This window comes from Diadema antillarum, unplaced genomic scaffold (genome assembly GCF_040938485.1).
Source record: "Diadema antillarum isolate AM-2024a unplaced genomic scaffold, OU_Dant_1.0 scf00000202, whole genome shotgun sequence".
Lineage (NCBI taxonomy): Eukaryota > Metazoa > Echinodermata > Echinoidea > Diadematoida > Diadematidae > Diadema > Diadema antillarum.
In genome coordinates, this window is record NW_027271091.1 from 151,956 (window position 1) to 173,301 (window position 21,346).

The 21,346-nt window shown below is 39.9% G+C and overlaps 1 protein-coding gene across 1 annotated transcript; it reads left to right on the forward strand.

The window, feature by feature from the left end:
• The first annotated feature begins 1,761 nt into the window (after positions 1 to 1,761).
• On the forward strand, positions 1,762 to 20,349 carry LOC139723887 (general transcription factor 3C polypeptide 4-like). Its single transcript, XM_071635093.1, has 14 exons — positions 1,762 to 1,926; positions 2,825 to 2,969; positions 3,521 to 3,620; positions 4,573 to 4,648; positions 5,300 to 5,444; positions 6,878 to 7,064; positions 8,328 to 8,431; positions 10,032 to 10,186; positions 10,974 to 11,106; positions 11,849 to 11,929; positions 16,822 to 16,927; positions 18,164 to 18,267; positions 19,278 to 19,531; positions 20,338 to 20,349. Exons 1-14 carry the CDS (start codon positions 1,819 to 1,821, stop codon positions 20,347 to 20,349), a joined length of 1,710 nt encoding a protein of 569 aa, XP_071491194.1. The 5' UTR covers positions 1,762 to 1,818.
• Positions 20,350 to 21,346: the final 997 nt, after the last annotated feature.

The following is a 21,346-nucleotide window of genomic DNA, read 5'->3' on the forward strand; positions in this document are numbered from 1 at the left end:
CTTGAATTACAGATTTCTTGCTTGGGGGAATACATATTCGACATTGTTAGATAAACTTTTTCTTCTGCAAAAGATGGCGCTCAGAATCGTTTTTAACCTTCATATCCGAGGCACATACTGACAAGCTTTTCTTGAACACAAAGTTCTGAAAATAAAAGAGTTGTATTTGTTTTCAACTTGGTCAATTTATGTTTAATTACAACTGCAACCATCTACCCAGAATATTTTATTCTTTATTTCACCGTAACAGCCACGTACATAATTATCCCACGAGACAATCTAAAGAATTCATCTTCCCTTAGTGAGAACTGTACACACTCAAAATACATTTGTTTATACCGGACCCAGATTTTGGAATAGCATAGATATGATCTAAAAGAATCTGTGAAGTTAATTACATTTAAGTATAAACTAAAAAAATATTTGTTTTCTAAATATACCAGCTAATTCTGTTCAATGAAAAAACCCGTCATGTTTCACTTTTCCTTGAGATTTTTTAGTGTGTCCACAGACCTTTTCCATCCATCTCCTTTTCCCTCTCCTTTTCCTTCTCTATTCTTCCCTGCTCCTTTTTCCTCGTTCTTCGTTGTCCAGTATCTGTCTGAGTGCATATCCTCAAATTCTGTTATTTCTGTGTATTGTGTTATTGTTGTTGTTATCGTCGTTATGTTTTGTGGCCGATTGCATATCTTCCTTTCCGTTCAATTTTCCTGGCACACCTGGCCCATAGTGTCTGTGCCACAAATGTGATATGTTACATAGTTTATACGTTTGCATTCTAAAATCCTAGTAAGTATTGTTCATAGTATCAGCATCATATATCAATGAGTAAAATGTACAATAGTATATAGAAGAATCTAAAATGAATATGTCTTACTGAAATAACAAATTGGTGCTGTTGTTGTTTTGTTACAGTGTTCCACGTCTTACAAGCTGGCTTTTTTAGTGGAACACTGTTTTCCATCATTGTGATTATTTACTATTTTTGTTGCCATGGCAAAGTGCATTGTTTCTTTTATACGACATCATTCGTGTATATACTTCATATTGTATTGAAAAAAATCCTTTATCAGAAGAGTGTAAGAGAAATGAAAAAAAATTGTATCACTTTGGATTATGTCAACTTTTTCTTTTCTTTTCTTTGTGATGATGGAAATAAATAAACTATTGAATTGAAATGAATTGAATTATAATATAGTACGATGGAGGCATGCTATAACTTCACTTTAAAATGTATTGTTCTTTACAAACTTAGTTCACAAACCTTAGCTTTACATTGGTTTCTGATCAATGTCAAAAAGGGAAAAATCATACTGTATGCAACGATGAACTGTGAAAATTGAGTCATTTCTCACAGAAAGTAAAAGGATATAGGCCTAAATACCAACTGACAGCACATATAAAAAGTGACTGTTTTTTTTTTTTTAACCCAAGGGCTTTGCGGGCCGCAGAACGTTTTAGGTGTGGGCAGTGTCAAGGGTCATGTTATCCCCCTCCCCCCCCCCCCCCCTTTCCTCACAGAACTCTTTGCAGCTGCAGAGTTCTGTACCCTTCCCCATGGCCCAATTCGACGACAGCAGAATCTCCGGACGGTACGGAACCTCAGGAAAGTCACGCGTCACGAGTGTTTTGTTTGTTTGTTTGTTTGTTTTTGTTTTTTAACTCATATTTTCGTTTTTTTTTTCCACAGCCTCTAGGCGGCCCCCTCCCCAGCGCCCCCCCCCCCCCCCCCCCCCATCTCGAGCTCCCCGCATAAGTCGAGCGAGGTGAACGACTGCACCGTGGACTGTGAGCCGATCCGAGGGTTTATCCTTTACAATGAAATCTGACCTTGAATTAGTTCAAACGGCAGTTGGTATTGATGTGTTGACATGGTCCCAGGATAACAAAATTGCCATTGCTGCCGAAAAGTCAGTCTATGTGTTGGTAAGTTGTTCTTTTCAAACCGCGAATCAAGATTACAGTCCCACGTATACACATTTTTGTCTGTTGTTGTAGTCTTGTATCTGTCGATGTCGCGGCCGCGGATTGCCTGCTGCCTTAGCAGCGTACAGCGCGGCGCGACAGCGCGGCGGGGTGATGGAAGCCCGATGGAATGACCACGGTGACCCAGTGTCACTGCAACTAGTAGTAGAACTAGTAGTTGGTCTTGTCTAGACTGCTGAAATTGACTGTTATTAACATAGTATTTGGCAGCGGTGTACCCATAGAATATATAAGATAGATGTAATAATGTTCAGGTCAGTTTGGGAGTAGAAACAAAACTGCATTAGCGCCTAGGCCCTATAATTAGTATTATTAGTATTAGATTAGTAAATTTATTGACAATTGAATTCTTCTTTGTCTTCTTCTTCCTTCTGCTGGTTCTGGTTAAGTCTGCCTCCTTCAATAAGCTGAAGATTCTTGCAAACTGAATTGTAGTGTACTGTCTGAACTGCATATCCCGCTAGTGAACGAACATCTTGGTTGTGAATTAACATTCTTTTTCCTGGCCTTGCATGTATCCATGCAATATGGGCGAAAATTGATGGGCTGATAAACTTACGGAATAGATCAACAGGAATGAATAATGAATGAGTGCTTTAAGTAGAGGGAAAGTTACCTATCAGACTGTACATGTGAAGTAGCTTGTTTCCCTGCATTTTTGATGAATACAGAATCCAGAAATGCAACAACATTGAACAAACTGATTAAACAATCTTTACCTTGACAAGTAGAGCTTTATTGCTTGGCTATCACAAGTTGATTCTTTGTGCAGAAAAATAGCCTTTTGATTTTTAATACAAGACCTAATTGTAGAATTTTTGTTGTTTCATTCTTGCAGGTTCAAAGATTTACACCTTTTCTGAGAGATGAACTCTTTGATCTTGAAAAAGAAGTATGGGACTATGATCCGGGGACTGAGAGCCATAAGAAACCTGACATAGGCATCAATAGAAAGATTGTGAACGCACTGCCTTCAGACTCGTGTAAGTTCACAGCACGGCAAGGGAGAAATCCCACCTACGGTTCAGCAGGTCAAGTTTAGTGATGTAGAGCTCCACATGAAAACAGTGATTCCTTTTCACCTCGTTTGATATGAAATCTTTATAATGACTGTGCAGTTCGTGTTTAGGCTGTTCTAATATCTGTCTCATTGAACTTCCAACTCAACTGCATCATGTTTTATTTGCCAGTGGGCACATCTGCTGCATACGGGCTTACAGAGAAATGCTCTTTGCTGACAGTGAATAATAAGATCTCTCTGCTACTGGAGCCTAGGTAGACCCTCCACATTTTCTTCTGGGACATCATCAAGAAGTATCCATGGAGCCTGTAGCAGAGCTGTATAATGATCAAAAAAGAAATATTGATGATGTTAGCATTGCCCAGCTGGACATTAGTGTCACAAACACGATAGTGAATTCCAGTAGGCTACTCTCCATATCAATCAGTATAATCATCAGGGAACAAGGATTAATTGGTCTGCTAATCCATTTCGTATCACCTTAGTTTCATGTTAATTTCTTTCTCTCTACAGTCACCCAGCACAGATTTGTCATGAATGGTCTGATTGACTTTGAGCTGAACTCTGACCCTTTGAAAGTCAAATTTTCTCCCATCAGTCGTTCCAACAAGAGGTAATGCTGGTATACCATATCTCTTATTAACCATAACAAAATCAGGTGTCTAATTTTAACTGCTGAGCATTAAAGGAAAACTACAAATGAACTACTCTCTGCATGCTGACAATATGTAACACCTTGAGTTTTAAAAAGTTCTAATAAATTTGAATTTCAAAACCTGATATAAATGCAGGCTTTGCTCATCAAGTCCCTTTTCTCAAGTCTGCAATAATCCTCAGAGTAATTTTGCACTAACTAGAATTCTGAAAAAGGTTATGATGGACTGTACCTTTGTGTCAGAAAAAAAGAATGAAAATGGGAAAGATAAATAGGGAGATGACATGCAGAAGCACAGTGTAGTTAAACAGAATTTCAATGTGCTGCAAAGAGCAGAAGATCCAATGCACATTGCTTGCACAAAGATTTTATGTTCTTATTATAAAAACACTGCTGTCAAAATATATGAGAGAAGAGTTGCAAGCTATTGCCCCTTGGAGCCCTTCACACTTTTAGCGACTGTGAGCAGGCACTGTTGGCATTTTACCACATCATCTCTCCTCTCTTGAATGGGTATACATCAGTCCAACAAACCCTGAAACAAAAATTTAAGAACAAACATCTCTTCATTAATTGATGTTTTGTCAAGTTTGATCTTGTTTTGTCCCCTCACAGTTATTCTGCAGTGCCTTCAAACTGTTTTTCACACTGTTATCTAACTTGACATCGTAGTAACGTGTAGGCCTACAGTGATGCATGTATTTAGTGCTTTGAAGTCTCACTACGTGAATATGCTTTGTTTTGTCTCTCCTGGTAAAAATTAGGTATATTCACCAGCCTTCAATTTCCAGGTGGCATATCAAACATATGATCCATATTACTTATCATTTCATTTCTTTGAAAGCTATGTAGGCCCACACAGTAAACTAACATGTTGTAATGCATCTCTCAATGATTCTATTTGTCATAGGAGTTTGCTAGCATGTCTAACGAGAGCTCACCAGCTGGTCCTGTGTATGAAAGAAGACTCAAATGGCATTGGCAAGGTATGGAAGCCCTACACCAACCACTCTGGAGAAATATTTTAATATCTTCACTGTTCCTGTAATATTTCTGTCTTTTTTTTTCATGTTCATTGAAAACTTTTTCTAATGGCATGGAAACTTTAAGATTTCACAAGATTTGTGCTGAAATAAATAGATTATGAGTAATATTGGCTGTCAAACAAATATGCAGAAATGGTATGATTATAGTAGATGGAGGGAATATTAATTTCCATTTTATATTGTTTGTAATGAAACCACATGAAAAATAGCAAAACAAAATGATCATTGTAGGTGAAAACCAATTTTATGCAAGAAAGAAAAAAAGCTACATGTACTAAGAATGTCCTTCATGAGAGTCCTGTTGTGTATGTGTGTGCGTTTTTACTGTAACTCATAAATCTATGTAGCACAACTTGTCACAGTATTTCCTTCTTTCATAAGAGTACTAACTGCTGAAAATTTACAGCTGATTCTCAAATTGGCAACACAATTTAGAAGAGTACAAATTCCTCCAGGATTTGATGGAATAGAAACACTTTTTAGTAATGTTACTCCAGACAGGTCTTTTGCCGCATCATGTACGTATTCATGATATTGACAATGGAGCTACTTTTCAACAGACTAACCTTAACATTCACCATTCATTGACAGCCATTGCATCTGATGCCTGGTCTCTATGACTACGTCAAAATGAGGAACTTCAGCCTGACTGGAAAGCCAAGTAGTGACCAAAAGCTGACCTTGACCGGTGACTTTGAGGAGTGCCAACATAGGATGCACCAGCTGGAAACTACTGGTCAGCTCATGAATTCTTTTGTTGACATACTGTATACGCCAAATATTTCGCGAGGTTTTTATTTTCGCGAATTTTGAGAGTCAGTGCTAATCGCGAAATTAAAGACACGCGAAAATATTGACTATGATCCAGATGTGAATGTGACGTACATGTGTACACTTCTCCATTCAGTACAGGACTCCACAATCGCGAATTTAACCACTCGCGAAATCGTTGGGTATTCCCGTCTCCTGAAAATTTAGACTCATGAAATATATGGCGTATACAGTAGTGTTTGTTCACTTGTATCTGGTACTGTGGGGACACCATGGAGTGAAGAGGTTGGTCTGGTTGGTATATGATGCAGCACACCGTACTCCGGGGTACCGTTGTTACCTGGGGTTCGGCCTTGTGTAGCACCACCTTGTGTCCATTATCATACAGTTGTGCAATGTTGTCGTGGTGACTATTTTCTCATCATCAGTGCCGGCATAAATTGGCGCGGTTTTAACAATTCAAATGCTGATGTTCCTTCCATGTCAACTTATAAACAGTGAAGATTACAACAGAGCATGTAGATAAGGAAAAAAAAATTATTATTGGCATGCATATATTGTTGCATAATCACAAACAATAGAAAACATTTCTGTACAAAATAGCACGAAAATGATTCTTTTATACATTTTTGTAACCCAGGGTACAACGCTGACAAAGAAATAAATAATTCAACAAAATGGCGAATTTTCAATTGATATCCCAGGGTACCAAATATTGCATCATATTATTTGAGAATCCTGTTAAAAATTGTAGACAGCTTCATCACTGATCTCCAGTATATAAATACACACTCAGGTGAAGCATCTTGACTGGAGTTGACCGTTTCCAATGAGTGAGCACTTCAGTGCTGACATTCGCTGATACATGACTGACAGACGCTTTTTGTGTTTTTTCAAATGTACCCTGTTGGCAGCGAATGAAGATATTTTCAACTGGACCACCCATGTTTACCCAGCAACTGGGTTTTTAAAGTGATTCTTACAATATGCTTGATTATTGTGTGTATATCATTTTTGTAAAGGGTTTTAATGCTGTAAAACAATATATATATTTGCGGCATGAAAATTTCGTGAATTGGAGCCAAAGGCCTTTCTTGCTGCATGAAATTTACGCGAGGTGTCATTGGCATCCAATGAATATTGTGTAGGCAAGAACCTTTGCGTGCATTTTAATTTAGCAAATGTTGCCGCTCGCGAAATTTGCGAAGTTAAAATGCAGGCGAACATTCCTCTTTGAGAGTATGCTTTCTGTCTTGTGGTATAATAGATATCAAAGGAGATTATGGATTATCCTTTACCCCATGAAAGCTCCAAACATAGGGAGACAAGTTTGTTCGAATGCCTCTTCTAACACTCCAGCACTATTTCCTGTGATATGACTATATTCTGCCCATGTAGGAATGGAATGGTCAGAGGCTTTCAGTGGAAAGCCCCTGGTAGAGCAGCACCAGACAGGTGGCCCCAGGGCCAAGAGATCCAGAGTGGATTGCCCTCCTTTGGACCACGTCCAGCTTTATCTCCTGGCTGCTGCCATGAAGAGTGGCCATGTGGTGGTGTGGAAGGTGGAATATCCCATTCAACACAGGTTGGTATCATGTCATCCTTTCCAGGGAGGTCTTCTGTCGTGTGCTGTATCCTTCTCCTGTCCCTCTGCCTCCCCCCCCCCCCCCCCCCCGCACTAACACTTGACAAAATTTTGATAAGACTATTTAAACTCTATCTATACACAAAGTTGTGCCCAGGAACGCTCCTGTAGTGCTTTAACTACTAGTAATATCCCTCTGAGTTTGTTCATATAGAGACTCATGGCTTGTCAAGAGCACACTCGAAGTGGCTGAGACGGGTATAAATGTCAGTGTGACCTTCAGGTGCACGGGGAACTTCTAACATGTAAACTGCATACACAGCGTACACCACATACCACTTCTGGAGCTCTCAAAATGTTGGTGACTGTTCATACAGAGTTTATAATGCTTCAGGAGCTCTCCTGAACCTAACCTCGAGAGGGGCATAACATTAGAGCACTGCAAGGCCAGATTTTCTGTTCATACAGAGTTCAGAGGGTTTCAGGCGTGCTCTAAATGCCCTGTATTTGGGAGTATTTGACTCCTTTCCTGTTTGCCAGCTTTCATTAACCCGTTGAGGACGAGTCCTGAGTATACTCGGGCAGGTGTCTGTGGGAAATGCGTGTTGTAGCAAAATCAAACCGTCCTCAACGGGCCAATGTCTCCAAACTCCAGCTTGATGTATTTTTGAACTTTGTTGATTTAGTTGGGTTTTTTTCCTGATATGAAATTGTACAATTTTTTTTTTTTGGGACATGCAAATAAGGGTACTGAAATGTGAATATTCAGCCGTTAATTGAGATAGATAGTTCTTTCATTTTAAATGACATTGTTCACGTAGTAGATGTGAATATATGTTCAAATGACCATATTCTTGGATACTATTTAGATGGAATCTGTATGTATCTATATGTACAACATTGTATCAGTGAGGAGATTAATTTCAAATATGCTGCATGTTAATGGCATATCATTTTTTTGTGTCATCATCATTCTAAATGACAACTCAACAGATTTAGATGATTTAAGGAATTTCTTTTTTTTTTTCTATATCTACGCACGTGTCAATCTCTAAACCCTATGCATGTTTCTATGCATCTTTAAATCTACTGAAGTAAATTGACAGCTTTCTTTATCTACTTCAGCGAGCTAGCCAGCAAGGTATCAACGTATCTATTTGTATTTGTGTCTGTCTATCTATTATCTATATCTATCTGTCAATTCTTCAATTCAGTCATGCTCATATGTAGCTTTATGAAAATGTTCTTTGTATTCTTCTCCAGGGATGCTGCCTCAGTAGCCTCAGTCATTGAGGCTGGACATGACTGGACATCGGCTCTAGCCTGGCACCACCCACTAGTGGACACTGCACATCCTGGTCAGAGTGGTAAGGGGGCTGAGGTTCATGGGAAGGTGCGCATACATTGTACATGTAAATGCAACCCATACAGCATAGAGTGGGCTTAACCCATTGAAGACGTGTCCTGAGTAAACTTGGGCAGGTGTCTATATGGGAAATGCTTGTCATAGCAATATCAGCCTGTCCTCAGTGGGTTACATGTAAATTCTGTATGGTGCAGCATGTACCACAGTATGAAAGTTCCCAAAGCATTAACCCTTTTTGTGCAAGGGACTTTTAACAGTGTGTACAATGCTATGACATTTTCTGCGCCAATCAGCACTCAAAGCATACAAAGAGTTAAGCATGCAATGTTTTGGGGGTTTACCAGTTATCCAAAGATACTATATAAAACTAGAAAAGCACTCTGAGAGCGCAGACCTCCGCCAAGCAGTTACTTTCAATCGATGATCTTGCTCTTCCATAATGGAGATCAGTAATTTCCACCCACTGAAAAATTGCCGGAGATCCCCAATATAGAAGCCTTTGTTACGTCATAAACCCTCAGATGCGCGGCGCGCCTCGCCCTAGCAGAAACTAGGGCACGCACTTAAGTGCGTGCATGCAAACCTCAAATACGCCCAGCCTGAACTCCCAAGATCATTGACCCTACGTGTACCTGCCAAAATATCAAAAATCCTTCATAAATTCCCCCAAAATTCTCGGATCATTACCAAAAGTTAATCGTTTGGTACTTGTGTCATTCTCAACCTTTCCTGCAAGTTTCATCCCAATCCGTTCAATACTTATAGTTATTTTGCGCACAGACAAACGAACGAACGAACGAACAGACAAACCAACGGTAACGAAACATAACCTCCTTCCTTGGCGGAGGTAACAAGAGACTGAAGACACTGTGTGGATGTATTCTTAACCCGTTGAGGACGGTTTGATTTTGCTACAACACCTATTTCCCATAGACACCTGCCGGAGTATACTCAGACTCGTCCTCAACTGGTTAAAATTCATCCTTGTCTGATGCAGTGAATTGGATACATGTAATGGTTCCAGTGACTTCCCTACAGAGGATGTTCAGTAAAATCTTATCAACCCGTTGAGGATGAGTCCCGAGTATACTCGGGCAGGCATCTATGGGAAATGCGTGTTGTAGAAAAATCAAACCGTCCTCAACGGGTTGATATCTTTGCTGTGGTTGTATTCATGCATCTGTTCTGTGAATTAATTGATTCATTCATACGAGTGCTGTCAAAATAGCGGACTTTTCCAGATTAGTGAATCAAGTGCAGTATTTCATTGTTGATAGTACATGGAATGGATATTAAAACATTCAATGAAGTGGTTTCCAATTTGCTCTTCTTTTGAATAATGGAAGTAACCCATCTAAAATACTATAAAAATATACATTTTTGTGGTGTGGAAATTTTAATGCATTTAGCGCGACCAGAAACTATCAGGAAAATTAGAACATGCCAATATTTTTTATAGTTATTGATAAGACTAAAATTAATGTTTTGATTTTGTGAAACTAAAAACATTTATCTTACCCAGCAGAGCATGAATAATTGCCCAGGCAAAATTTTCACTTTTATAGTATTTGACATCTATGGTTTGTATGCCATCTCTACAGCATTCCTTGCCACTGGAGGTCAGGAGGGGAGACTGTCCATTTGGCAAGTTCTTCTGACCTTGGGTCAAGAGGTCATCGTGAGGAAGTTAGGCGATGCGTGGGAGGAGAAAGACCAGCTCCAAGTCCAGGCTATGGCTTGGGTCACTGCACTTTGTGTGAGTAATCAACAACAAATTAAACTGAATGTGTGCATGGCCTCACATTGTTTGTTTGGCTCAGTCTTTGACATGTTGTCTCTGATAGAAACAAAGGAAAAGATAAAAACAAGAACAGATGTAAGAAATTGGAAGAAATCTAACATAAGGAGAAATTATCCACTCCTGCTCTTAGTTACTTGTGGAGGTGCAGCCAACATAAGCATCTTATCTATAAAAGTGATAAGAGAAGGATATTTGCAGGGCTATTGTTCCTTGCATAATTGTGTAATCATAAATTTTCAAGTGAGAGGTGTGCTACATATTTTATAAGATGGGTTACACTCTATTTGATATCAGTAAATAAATAGTTTAAGGAGGAGTAGTCATAGGTGATGATTACAAGACCAATGATATAATTATCAAACTTCTTTCGACGGGGAGATTTTGCTACAACATTTTCCATAGACACTTGCCCGAGTATATGCGGGACTCGTCCTCAACGGGTTAATCTCAGAAAGTTAATGTGGCAATAAGACAATGGAAATTGTCCAAACTTTGGCCAGTTTTCTCTACCATGTGCATACCAACATATCACACGTTGCCAGCTTTATGTATCTTATTAGCTTGGCTACAAGCTACAACAACTTATTCTGCAATCTAGCAAGTCATCATCAATTGTTTTCACAATCTTGATGTCCACAGAATATCTTCACAATGATTAACTGTTTCAATGTTCTTTATTCTATTGGAATGCATGTGTTGTGTTTGTGTGTGTGTGTGTGTGTGTGGTTTTGTATCCCTGCAGACTGGTGACGCGTTTGTCCTAGCAGCAGCAAAGGGTCTGTATATCATGGTCTTCCAGTTTGTGATGAGAGAAGGGAAACTTGAGGTCCGACACCAGTCTCACAAAGTGTCACTCCACACATCTCTTCTCTCAGGTATGTTTTCAGTTTGGTTTGTGTTGATTTTGTGTTTGCATTCTAAAACCTTTAAGGTAGCATGCAGTGTAGCGCAAGGTTATAGTTCTTTTAGCATACATGCATCTGTCATATTCAAATTATCATATGGGCTTCATGAATTGAATTTATTTGTGTTTCATTGTGATGGGATATGTTGATGAGAGTGATAAGAGACTTGTTTTGTGTTCATCGTTTAATAGTAATTTTAGTAATGTTGTGAAAGAATACTATATGATGTTGAGTGTTGTCTTCAGTGATAAGGTGGAGATATTCGTCATGTGTTAATCAGTTTCCTACCAGATTTTGAAGTATCCATAGACTTGAAATTACTTTGATATGAAACATATCGTACATATGTATAGCCAGGCATATCAAAACAAGGGCTTCTACATATGCTTGATGTCTCCTGTTATGCCAGAAATAATTTCACATCTGGTAAACTGAGTGTATCTGTAAACATTTTGTGCAGGCCTGAGTATTAAATAGCTTCATCAAACATAGAATGAGGTATGATGGCTTTTACATGTATTACTTTTTGCCTCTGACAACTTCAAATGAGATATTCTCAAACAAAATTTTCCATGCTGAAAGTTGCAATCTCTGTAGGTCTTTCTTAGTCTATGGTTTGTGATGCACACGTACAGTAGTTGAATATAAGATGCATGATGAAGATGATATGTTGCAGTGACTGTCTTACTGTGTAATGTCTTCCTCTTCGCAGGATTTGTTTGTTACAAGAACCTGGTGTACTCCTCATCAACAGATGGCAGCATCCAGGAAGCCCGCATTCAGAAGGAAAATGGTTGGTTCAGGCCATGTTGTTGTTTCATTCTAGTTGTTGGTTAATTCATGTGAATTCATTTTGCAGGCTTGCTAAAGTTGTCTGAATTTCATAAGCATTAAATCTGGTCCAGGGGGGCATTTCATGAAGCATTTTGTCTGATAAACTTGTCAGACAAAATTGCTCTCAGCCAATTAGATGCAAGGATTTCAGTAGCTTATAACAGTTTGTCAGAAAAATATCCGACCCAAACGCTTCATGAAATGCCCCCCAGGTGTTGCAGTGCTGCAGAACATGTTACTTACAATGCGCTAATATAGACTACTCTAGTTCCTGTGAGCAGTTAGCACAGCCCAATGTGTGTTTACTAACAGACAGTGATGAAATGACTTATTCTCATGTTTTGGCTATCATGTATCAACTTGTGTGGCACTGGCTTTGAATAAATGTCTATTCACCTTACTCATTAGCTGTCACAGTATGTTGTTGTCCACCCCCCCCCCCCCTCATCTTCCATGGGCGTCACCAGGGGGGGTGCGTTGGGTGCGAACGCACCCCCCTTCAGATCCTTAAAAAAAAAAAAAAATCAGTCTGCGAGCGACCTCAACGCCGGACGCTAAATAATTACTCTTTTCTATTTTTTTTTTCATATTTTGCACCAGGGACACACACACACACACACACACACACACACACACACAAATCAATTCGCACCCCTGGTTCTGGCAGCACTGATTTTATTAGTATTCTACAGTGTTTACTATTTATCGACCGTACTGTACATCCCTACGATACCGAGCACTTATACACGTTTGCATGTACGTGTGCTACTTACAAGTACATAGTAGGGTCTATGTACATTACTTCTGACCAATCCATATTGCCAGCCCAAGAGCGAGCCTTAGCCTCATTAAAAAAAGATGAAAAAAAAAATGGAGGGGCAAGCATATTATTTTGCCCACCCCCCTCCATAATTCCAGAGACGAGAAGATTTTCTTATCTTTTTTTTTTTGACCGAAAAACAAAAAGTTACCCCCATAAAATATTGGAGGGGCAAGCATATCTTAATTTTGCCCCCCCCCATAATTAATAATTCCCGAAATGAGAAATTTTCTGGCTTTTGAAATAAAACAAAAATGTTGCTCCCATAAAAATATTGGAAGGCAAGCGCACCATTTGCCCCACCCCACATGATCATAATTCCCGCGATGAAAAGATTGTCTTGCTTTTTTGTTAGAATTCAAGAAATCTGTCCAATTATTTCACCCAAAAAGCAGTGGCGTAACTACGGGGGGAGGGGGGGGGGGGTGCGCCCCCTCATAATCCGCTGGTAAAAAAAAAAGACTTACCGAAATAGTAATTCAAGTGTTAGTAAACTGCTTTTGAATGAAAGGGTGATCAAGAAATAAGATATTTTTCTATGATTTCTTTTAACCATAATTACATAGGTATATAGTGTGAAACATTGTTCAAAAAGCCCGGACCCGACAAAAGATTGTGATTCAGCGTGATTCCTGGTTGGCATTCTGCATATAAGCAGGATGTGCGCAGTGTACTCAGTACATCCGAACGAAGAGTGGCTACAATGTTGCGCAATGTGATGTAGAATGTACAGCACCTTTGTACCTTACGCTTCGTTATATCAAAGCTAGATCATTGCTTTTGCAGTGTTGCTTTACATACTAGTCTATGTAAAAATGTCTTGCATTGCCGATAAATAGACTTGACCTGGGCTAATTCCTAACTTTTCCATGTATATATAATACACACACACAAACAAACACGCACAATTAGTTTAGGGGATGCTCTAAAGTGCAGATTTTGGACATCCTTTCCCCGGTTGGTCACTTCGACGCCACCTCGCTGGTCATACCTCCCCCAGTCATGAACATAAACCCACACCCTTGACTACCAGTGGCGGATCCAGGGGGAGGGGCGCACCGGGCGCACCGGGCGTCCGCCCCCCCCCCCCCTTTAATTTCCAAAGCGAAAAAAAATAATAATATAGCTTCAAACGGCAGTTTTTGGACAGTAAAATGTCAACATTTTCAAGCTCGCTCGCTCCTCTCGCTCGCATTTAGTCGTAATGCCATTCTCCTGAAGTTGCTGCCAGTAATTGCCGGCAGTTGCGCCTGGTGCGCCCCCCCCCCCTTAATTTCCAAAACGAAAAATTATAGCTACAAACGGCAATTTGGGGACTGTAACAATGTCAAAATTTTCAAGCTCGCTCGCTCCGTTCGCTCGCATTTAATCTTTATGCCATTCTTCTGATGTTGCAAGATACCAGTAATTGCCTGCAGTTGCGCCCGGTGCGCCCCCCCTTAATTTCCAAAGCGAAAAAATATGGCTAAGAACGGCAGTTTTTGGACTGTAAAATGTAAAATTTTCAAGCTCGCTCTCTTCGCTCGCTCGCATTTAATCGTTATGCAATTCACCTGATGTTGCTGCCAGTAATTGCCAGCAGTTCCGCCCGGTGCCCTTCCCCTTTAATTTCCAAAGCGAAAAAATATGGCTAAGAAAAGAACGGCAGTTTTTGGACTGTAAAATGTAAAATTTTCAAGCTCGTTCGTTCTGCTCGCTCGAATGTAATCATTATGCTCTCCTGATATTGCTGCCAGTATTTGCCAGCAGTTGCGCCCGATGGGCCCCCTTAAATATAGAAATATACCTACAAACGGCAGTTTGTTTTTTACTGTAAAATGTCAAATTTTCAAGCTCGCTCGTTCGCATTTATCTCCTGATGTTGCTGCCAGTAATTGCCGGCAGTTGCGCCCGGTGAACCCCCCCCCCACCTCCTTTAATTCCAAAGCGAAAAAATATGCGTCCAAATGGCAGTTTTGGGACTGTAAAATATCAAAATTCTCAAGCTCGCTCTCTTCGCTCGCTCGCATTTAATTGTTATGCCATTCACCAGATGTTGCTGCCAGTAATTGCCAGCAGTTGCGCCTGGTGCGCCCCTTAATTTCCAAAGCAAAAAAATACGGCTACAAACGGCAGTTTTGGGACTGTAAAATGTCAAAATTTTTAAGCTCGCTCGCTCGCTCGCTCGCATTTAGTTGTTATGCAATTCTCCTGATGTTGCTGCCAGTAATTACCGGCAGTTGCGCCCGTTGCGCCCCCACCCCTCCTTTATTTCCAAAGCGAAAAAATATGGCTCCAAATGGCAGTTTTGGGACTGTAAAATGTCAAAATTTCCAAGCTCGCTCTCTTTGCTCGCTCGCATTTAATCATTATGCCATTCACCTGATATTGCTGCCAGTAATTGCCAGCAGTTGCGCTCGGTGCGACCCCTCTTAATTTACAAAGCAAAAAATTATGGCTACAAACGGCAGTTTTTGGACTGTAAAATGTCAAAATTTTCAAGCTCGCTCGCTCGCTCTCTCGTATGTAGTCGTTATGCAATTCTCCTGATGTTGCTGCCAGTAATTACCGGCAGTTGCGCCCGTTGCGCCCCACCCCTCCTTTATTTACAAAGCGAAAAAATATGGCTCCAAATGGCAGTTTTGGGACTGTAAAATGTCAAAATTTCCAAGCTCGCTCTCTTTGCTCGCTCGCATTTAATTATCATGCCATTCACCTGATATTGCTGCCAGTAATTGCCAGCAGTTGCGCTCGGTGCGCCCCCCTTAATTTACAAAGCAAAAAAAATATGGCTACAAACGGCAGTTTTTTGGACTGTAAAATGTCAAAATTTCCAAGCTCGCTCGCTCCGCTCGCTCGTATGTAGTCGTTATGCCATTCCCCTGATATCGCTGCCAGTAATTTGTCGTTTCACACCGTCATTCCATAATCCACTTATAAGGGATGCAACCCTCTCCGGCACTTCCACATATGGCTCCAAATGGCAGTTTTGGGACTGTAAAATGTCAAAATTTCCAAGCTCGCTCTCTTTGCTCGCTCGCATTTAATTATCATGCCATTCACCTGATATTGCTGCCAGTAATTGCCAGCAGTTGCGCTCGGTGCGCCCCCCTTCATTTACAAAGCAAAAAAAATATGGCTACAAACGGCAGTTTTTTTTTACTGTAAAATGTCAAAATTTCCAAGCTCGCTCGCTCCGCTCGCTCGTATGTAGTCGTTATGCCATTCCCCTGATATCGCTGCCAGTAATTTGTCGTTTCACACCGTCATTCCATAATCCACTTATAAGGGATGCAACCCTCTCCGGCACTTCCACACCCTCCCCCCCCCCCCCCCCCCCCCGATGAAATCCTAGCTACCGGCGCGCCGTTGCCCTTTCCCCGCTTGGTTTCCCTCAAAAAACAGTAAAAGTCTAGGGATTGAGAGCTTCCTATATTCCAAATGTCTGTCCAAAAAAATCTCGTAAACATTTAGTGTCAAAACGCACCCCCCTTGAAAAAAAGCTGGTGACGCCCCTGTCTTCTCCACAGTATAATCCGAGAGGAAGTCCAGTACCTTTTGCCTTTGCTGTATCAGAGTACACACAAAAAAAGGAAATATGTAGAGTTGGGAACTGCCAAATCACCCTCTTGGTAAAGGGATTTGTTATATGCATTATTTTTTATAAAAGGAGACTCCACTGTATCAAGGAGACCTTGCTTTCCATTGTTCAGTCATCATCTTGTCATTGCTGGGGTGACAAAATCTTGTATCTCAAGTTTTGTTGAAAATGACTTTTTGGATTAATGGTCAGATGTCCTGTCCAAATCCTAATTGTCTTACCCAAAAAATGAATTAGCCACAGCATGTCAAAGAAAAGTCTGTCCTATGTGATATTGTGCTTTGGCTGCCATGGTTTTGTTGTTGTTATTGTTGGTGTTTTTTGGGGTTTTTTTTGCTCTCCTGAACGTTTGACATTTCTAGATATGAGTCTTGTCGCCCCAGCGATGTTTATATCCCAAGAATTGAGTGTGAAACATGCCCCTTCCCCACTCCACAAATTTACCCTCCAGGCATCTCGGTCTCTCTGAGTCTGAAGGAGCCAGCAAGAATCCTTGGCTACAAGGTCAATGGCCTCGCTATCTCCAGGAATGGCGTCTTCTTGGCTGCCATCAGGACGTAAGTTGCACAATTTCGCATGTTTATTAATATCCATGCAGTGTTGGTATTCATTATTCTCTGGATCAGAGTAATTTTGTTGCACATGAAGTTTTCCTGTCTTGACATGGCACAGCAGTAAACCTTCTGAGGGGAGAATGGAATGTCTTCAGTTCATTGTTTGTTTGTTTTTTCATTGCTTTTTTCATTTCGATTTTGTGGGGCAATAGTGCTGGAGGTAAAATTCACCAATGAATATGTCCTGTTGTGCGTGTTGGACAATCCTTTTTTAAATGTATAATTCGACTTGTACGTGTACACCTGTACTGATATCGTTCTTTAACTCTTCATGTGCCATGTTTGCATGCCCGATTCAGTTGATGGCTTGCCAAATTTGCGTATTTTGCTCGCGGGTACAACCCCGCCCAAACCAATCGATAAATCACCAAATGTCACAGTACAAATAAAGCTTCACTTGTGGTTCCATTCCTCACAAAGAAACATGTATGTTGCGTTGCATGGTGATTGAATAGTGGCGTTTCATTAGGGAATTTCGAGTAAATTCTAATTTTCTGATGTGGTTGCGTCTGTTAAAGTCATGCCTCTCAGACATGAACATAAGTGTAGCTACTAGCCATTTGCAAGAATGATAATCATAGATTTGTCATAGAATTTACATTACAGCAAAGCTTGGAATTTTCTATAGGACTTTGCTCATTGCATGTCTGTCTAGCAAAACGTTTTTATAAAAAAGTTGCATGGCTTTGAAAAACATGAATGTTTTACTATTATAAAAGTGCTTATGCATTGTGGTCTCAGAATAATTTGGCACACAGGGTTTTCACTTTGGCACACAAAGTTGACAGCAATAAAAGACTATGACCAATCTTTAGCAATGGATATTAAGTATTGTGGTATGGTCTCAGTTTTAATAGATATCGTATTTTGCTTTTCTCACCTTTGAGTTTGATTGAACATTGTCCCATCAACCTCCTTATTTTAAACACACAGGAGCTGAGGAAATCTGTCAATTTAAAAGAAAGTCAACAAAATAGAGAATAAGAGAAGAATGCATGACCTTTTCACTGCACTGACATACATACAGTAATTTGTAGACTTGCGTGATATTTTCTATGACACCTATCTGCCCGATTGGATTTCAAAACCATCTAAAAAAAAATTGTTCTCTAGTTGGATTGATTTTGAGGTGTAGGAGGATTTGTAAGATAGTTTTTGTGTGCTGGTACCCTACCACAGTCGTGCTGCTCCAAGAATGTCCGCAGCACGTGTATCATCTCGACTGCACTACATAGTGGCTGCATCTGAGGAGGAAATTGAAAGGATTCTGTTAGACACGACAGGTTAGTCTGTATGTTGCCATGGCTGTGTGATCCACCATAACATGTCTATATATCTAACCCTAACTGCTTTTCCCATTGTTACAGAAGGGAGGCACATCAGAGCTGTTGGTTTTGTGGTAAAGTGTCTGCTATGGCATTAAACATGGTGTTTCTGTATTGTAATGGTCAGATCAGTGTTCTAAAAACTAATGTAGGTAGGGCAGCTGAATCAAGATTAAAAAATAAAGACTTGTTCTATCGATCAAGTTTCCCCTGGAAAATGCTATCACGGGAAATTTGTGCAGTGTACATGTAGGTAAATGCAATCTAGCTTTAAATGCTAACCGTGCATAAATTTCATACAAAAACAAGTTCGGCAACAATCACCGAAACAAAGTTGCGTGACTCCCAATATATCAAAGTCCTCAAGACAGGCAGTTTTATTTCATTATATCGAAATTTCATTAAAGCCAAACAAATAAAAGAAGTACAGATATATGGGTAGTAATGTTGGGAACTGAATTTTTACTGAAAATTATCATATAACTGTGTTTGTTATAACGGGAGTATCTGTCTGCGATGTAAAAATGTGTTTGTCCCCTCTCCTCATTCCTAGAAAAAAAAAGGCAGTGATTGGTCAAAGATGGGTAAAGATATCAAACCTTGATTTATGGAACAGGTATTCATGTCACTCCACTTTCTTCATCTTCTGTTACAATTCCTTTTTGTGTATGATTGTGATGTGTGCTACAAACATTTGTCATCGGTAGAGGGAAGACTCTAGCAGTCAAAGGTCATTAGTTATCTTGACATTTTGTATTTTAGGGATGCCACTTCAAGTTATTAATACTGAAGCACTTGAAATGTGTTTGTTGTCTGGTTGGATCTTACCTCGGAAAACAAAGCAGTGTCATTACCGGTACCTCTTTTGTTAATCCTGTATTACAGTGTTGAAGGCAAGATTGCATAGGAACCTTTCTTTGCCATTTACCAGTGTATGTTTATTTTTGCCCGTCTTTGCTGTACTTTAGGGAGCCTGTGTGATAAGTGTGACTGTCTGGAGTGGCTGTACCACAGAATCACATCAGAAAGCGTCCCCCAGGACACCGTGGATGTCATCATGTCAGACCAGACCCTGGAGGGGCGGGGCAGGCAGGACCTGGCCTACCTGTTGGCGCTACGCAGACTGGTCTGCTTCATGCTGGTCCACTGTTTCTCCCAGCAGCTCCTACAGGTGTATGGAAACAAGGAGAAGGGGTCTCTGGAGACGGAAATCAAAGAGAAGGTAAGGAAGTGCTCAATAGCAGTGGCGAATCCAGAGGGTTGTGCAACCGACGCACCCCCCCCCCTTTGTTTTTCGTTAAAAACAAAAGAAATAAAAAGAAAAAATGAAATGAAACCCGGAAGTGGCACCAGAAGTATTAGTTGCCACCACCCCCTTTACAGAATTCCTGGATTACACTTAGTGTGTGTGCCTGCGGCATTTCCATGATGTTGGTCCTGCGACAATTGCTCCCATGAAATATCTGCCCGCTATTAAAAGCTAAAGATAAATTCTGCCCACTAAGCTAAACATAAATTCTGCCCCCAAACGTAACCCTAACCCTAATCCTCACATCAAACTAAACCGCTGGTGGCAGGCCCTTGGGAATCCCTTATTTAGTCACTACATGTATATCTGCAGCTTGTGATATCACTTCCTTTAGTATATGCAGAGTTACATTTTGTAGCTCCTTTGTGGCTTGTTACGTCCCTTCTTTTTCAGTTTATGCCGAGTTGTTTTCTCTGTGTTTTGTATTGTCACTTCCTTCAGTCTGTGCAATTTTTTTTTTCTTGTCAGTGGCTTATTTGTCAGATATAATCATATCAATTATTAATTATTATTATTATTCAGTGCTTTCTGCATTTTGGCAGGCTGTGGCCTAATTTATCTCTTTTTCCTAATACCTTTTTTTTTTTGAGACAGACATTAAACAAAATTTTTGAAAACTGATAATTGTATCAGGATTTTGTATTGATATACAAAGTTCCCACTTTGTACACATTTCATGCTCTTCTTGTTGTTTTTGTCGTAATGTTGCTCCATTCAAGATACAGATTTGACTCTGCCTATAGATTAGAGATACGCTTTCCTGTGAAAGAGTATGTTCTTTCTTTTTTAGTGACCATATTCTCATAGTAAGTTCACCATAACAATTTATTAGCATCCCTTCAGGGATGACAAACTGGTCAGCAGGTTTGTTTGTTTTGTTTTATTTATTTTATATTCCTCTAAAGTCATTTAGAGGATACAATGAGAAGGTAATGAGCAGATTGACTGTCTGAAATGTGTCATGTAGTTATGTCTGTTCCTTTGCTTATTTGCAGGAAGAAAGCATCAGGTGTTTGTCAGACAGACTGTTGACCATGCATGTTGAGGATTGTGTGGAGCACAACAAACTCAAAGGTGAAATATTACTTGTGCAGTACATATATGGATATTGAATATCCTTAATGATTATTTATGCTTCTAATAAGTATTTTTATTCTATCTCAAGCTTCATGACTTTGCAGGATAACTGGACCATTGTAACCACTGGCAAACTTAAATACAACAAACTTCTCTTGGGCAGTTACATTACTACTACATGTACAACGTACAAGATTGTGTTTGTCCGAATAAAAGTATGTTGAGTTTGTGAAATATAATATGTTGTGGATATATTCCACTGATGTCTGATTGACACTTTGCTGTGAGTACTAACCACTCTCCCTGCCAGCTAAAACAAAAACAAACACAAAGAAAGTGTTGATAACCAACATATGGCACGTTTGTGGCATATATGGACGATCATTAGGTCAGGAAAACGTGTGAAAGAATATGGTGAAAAGTTGGAATGCTTATGAACTATTATGCATACTAGTATGCATGCATGTACGTGTTGTTTGTTTATTTGGGGCATATTACATGTATTTTGTTTGAAGGAAAGAGGTTTTTGAAATGAGGAATCTATTCTTTGAGATTTTCTTACGCATTAAAAATGCAAGTCTCTGATCGTGATTGTGACTTCATTGACAATGCCTGCTCGGTGCCACTAATACAGACAAACGTGGGAGAGCC

Coding starts and splice junctions, on each gene's coding strand:
- LOC139723887 (XM_071635093.1), top strand. CDS start 1,819: ATGAAATCTGACCTTGAATTAGTTCAAACGGCAGTTGGTATTGATGTG. Junction 10,187..10,973: donor CTTGGGTCACTGCACTTTGT/GTGAGTAATCAA, acceptor GTATCCCTGCAG/ACTGGTGACGCGTTTGTCCT. Junction 18,268..19,277: donor GATTCTGTTAGACACGACAG/GTTAGTCTGTAT, acceptor GCTGTACTTTAG/GGAGCCTGTGTGATAAGTGT.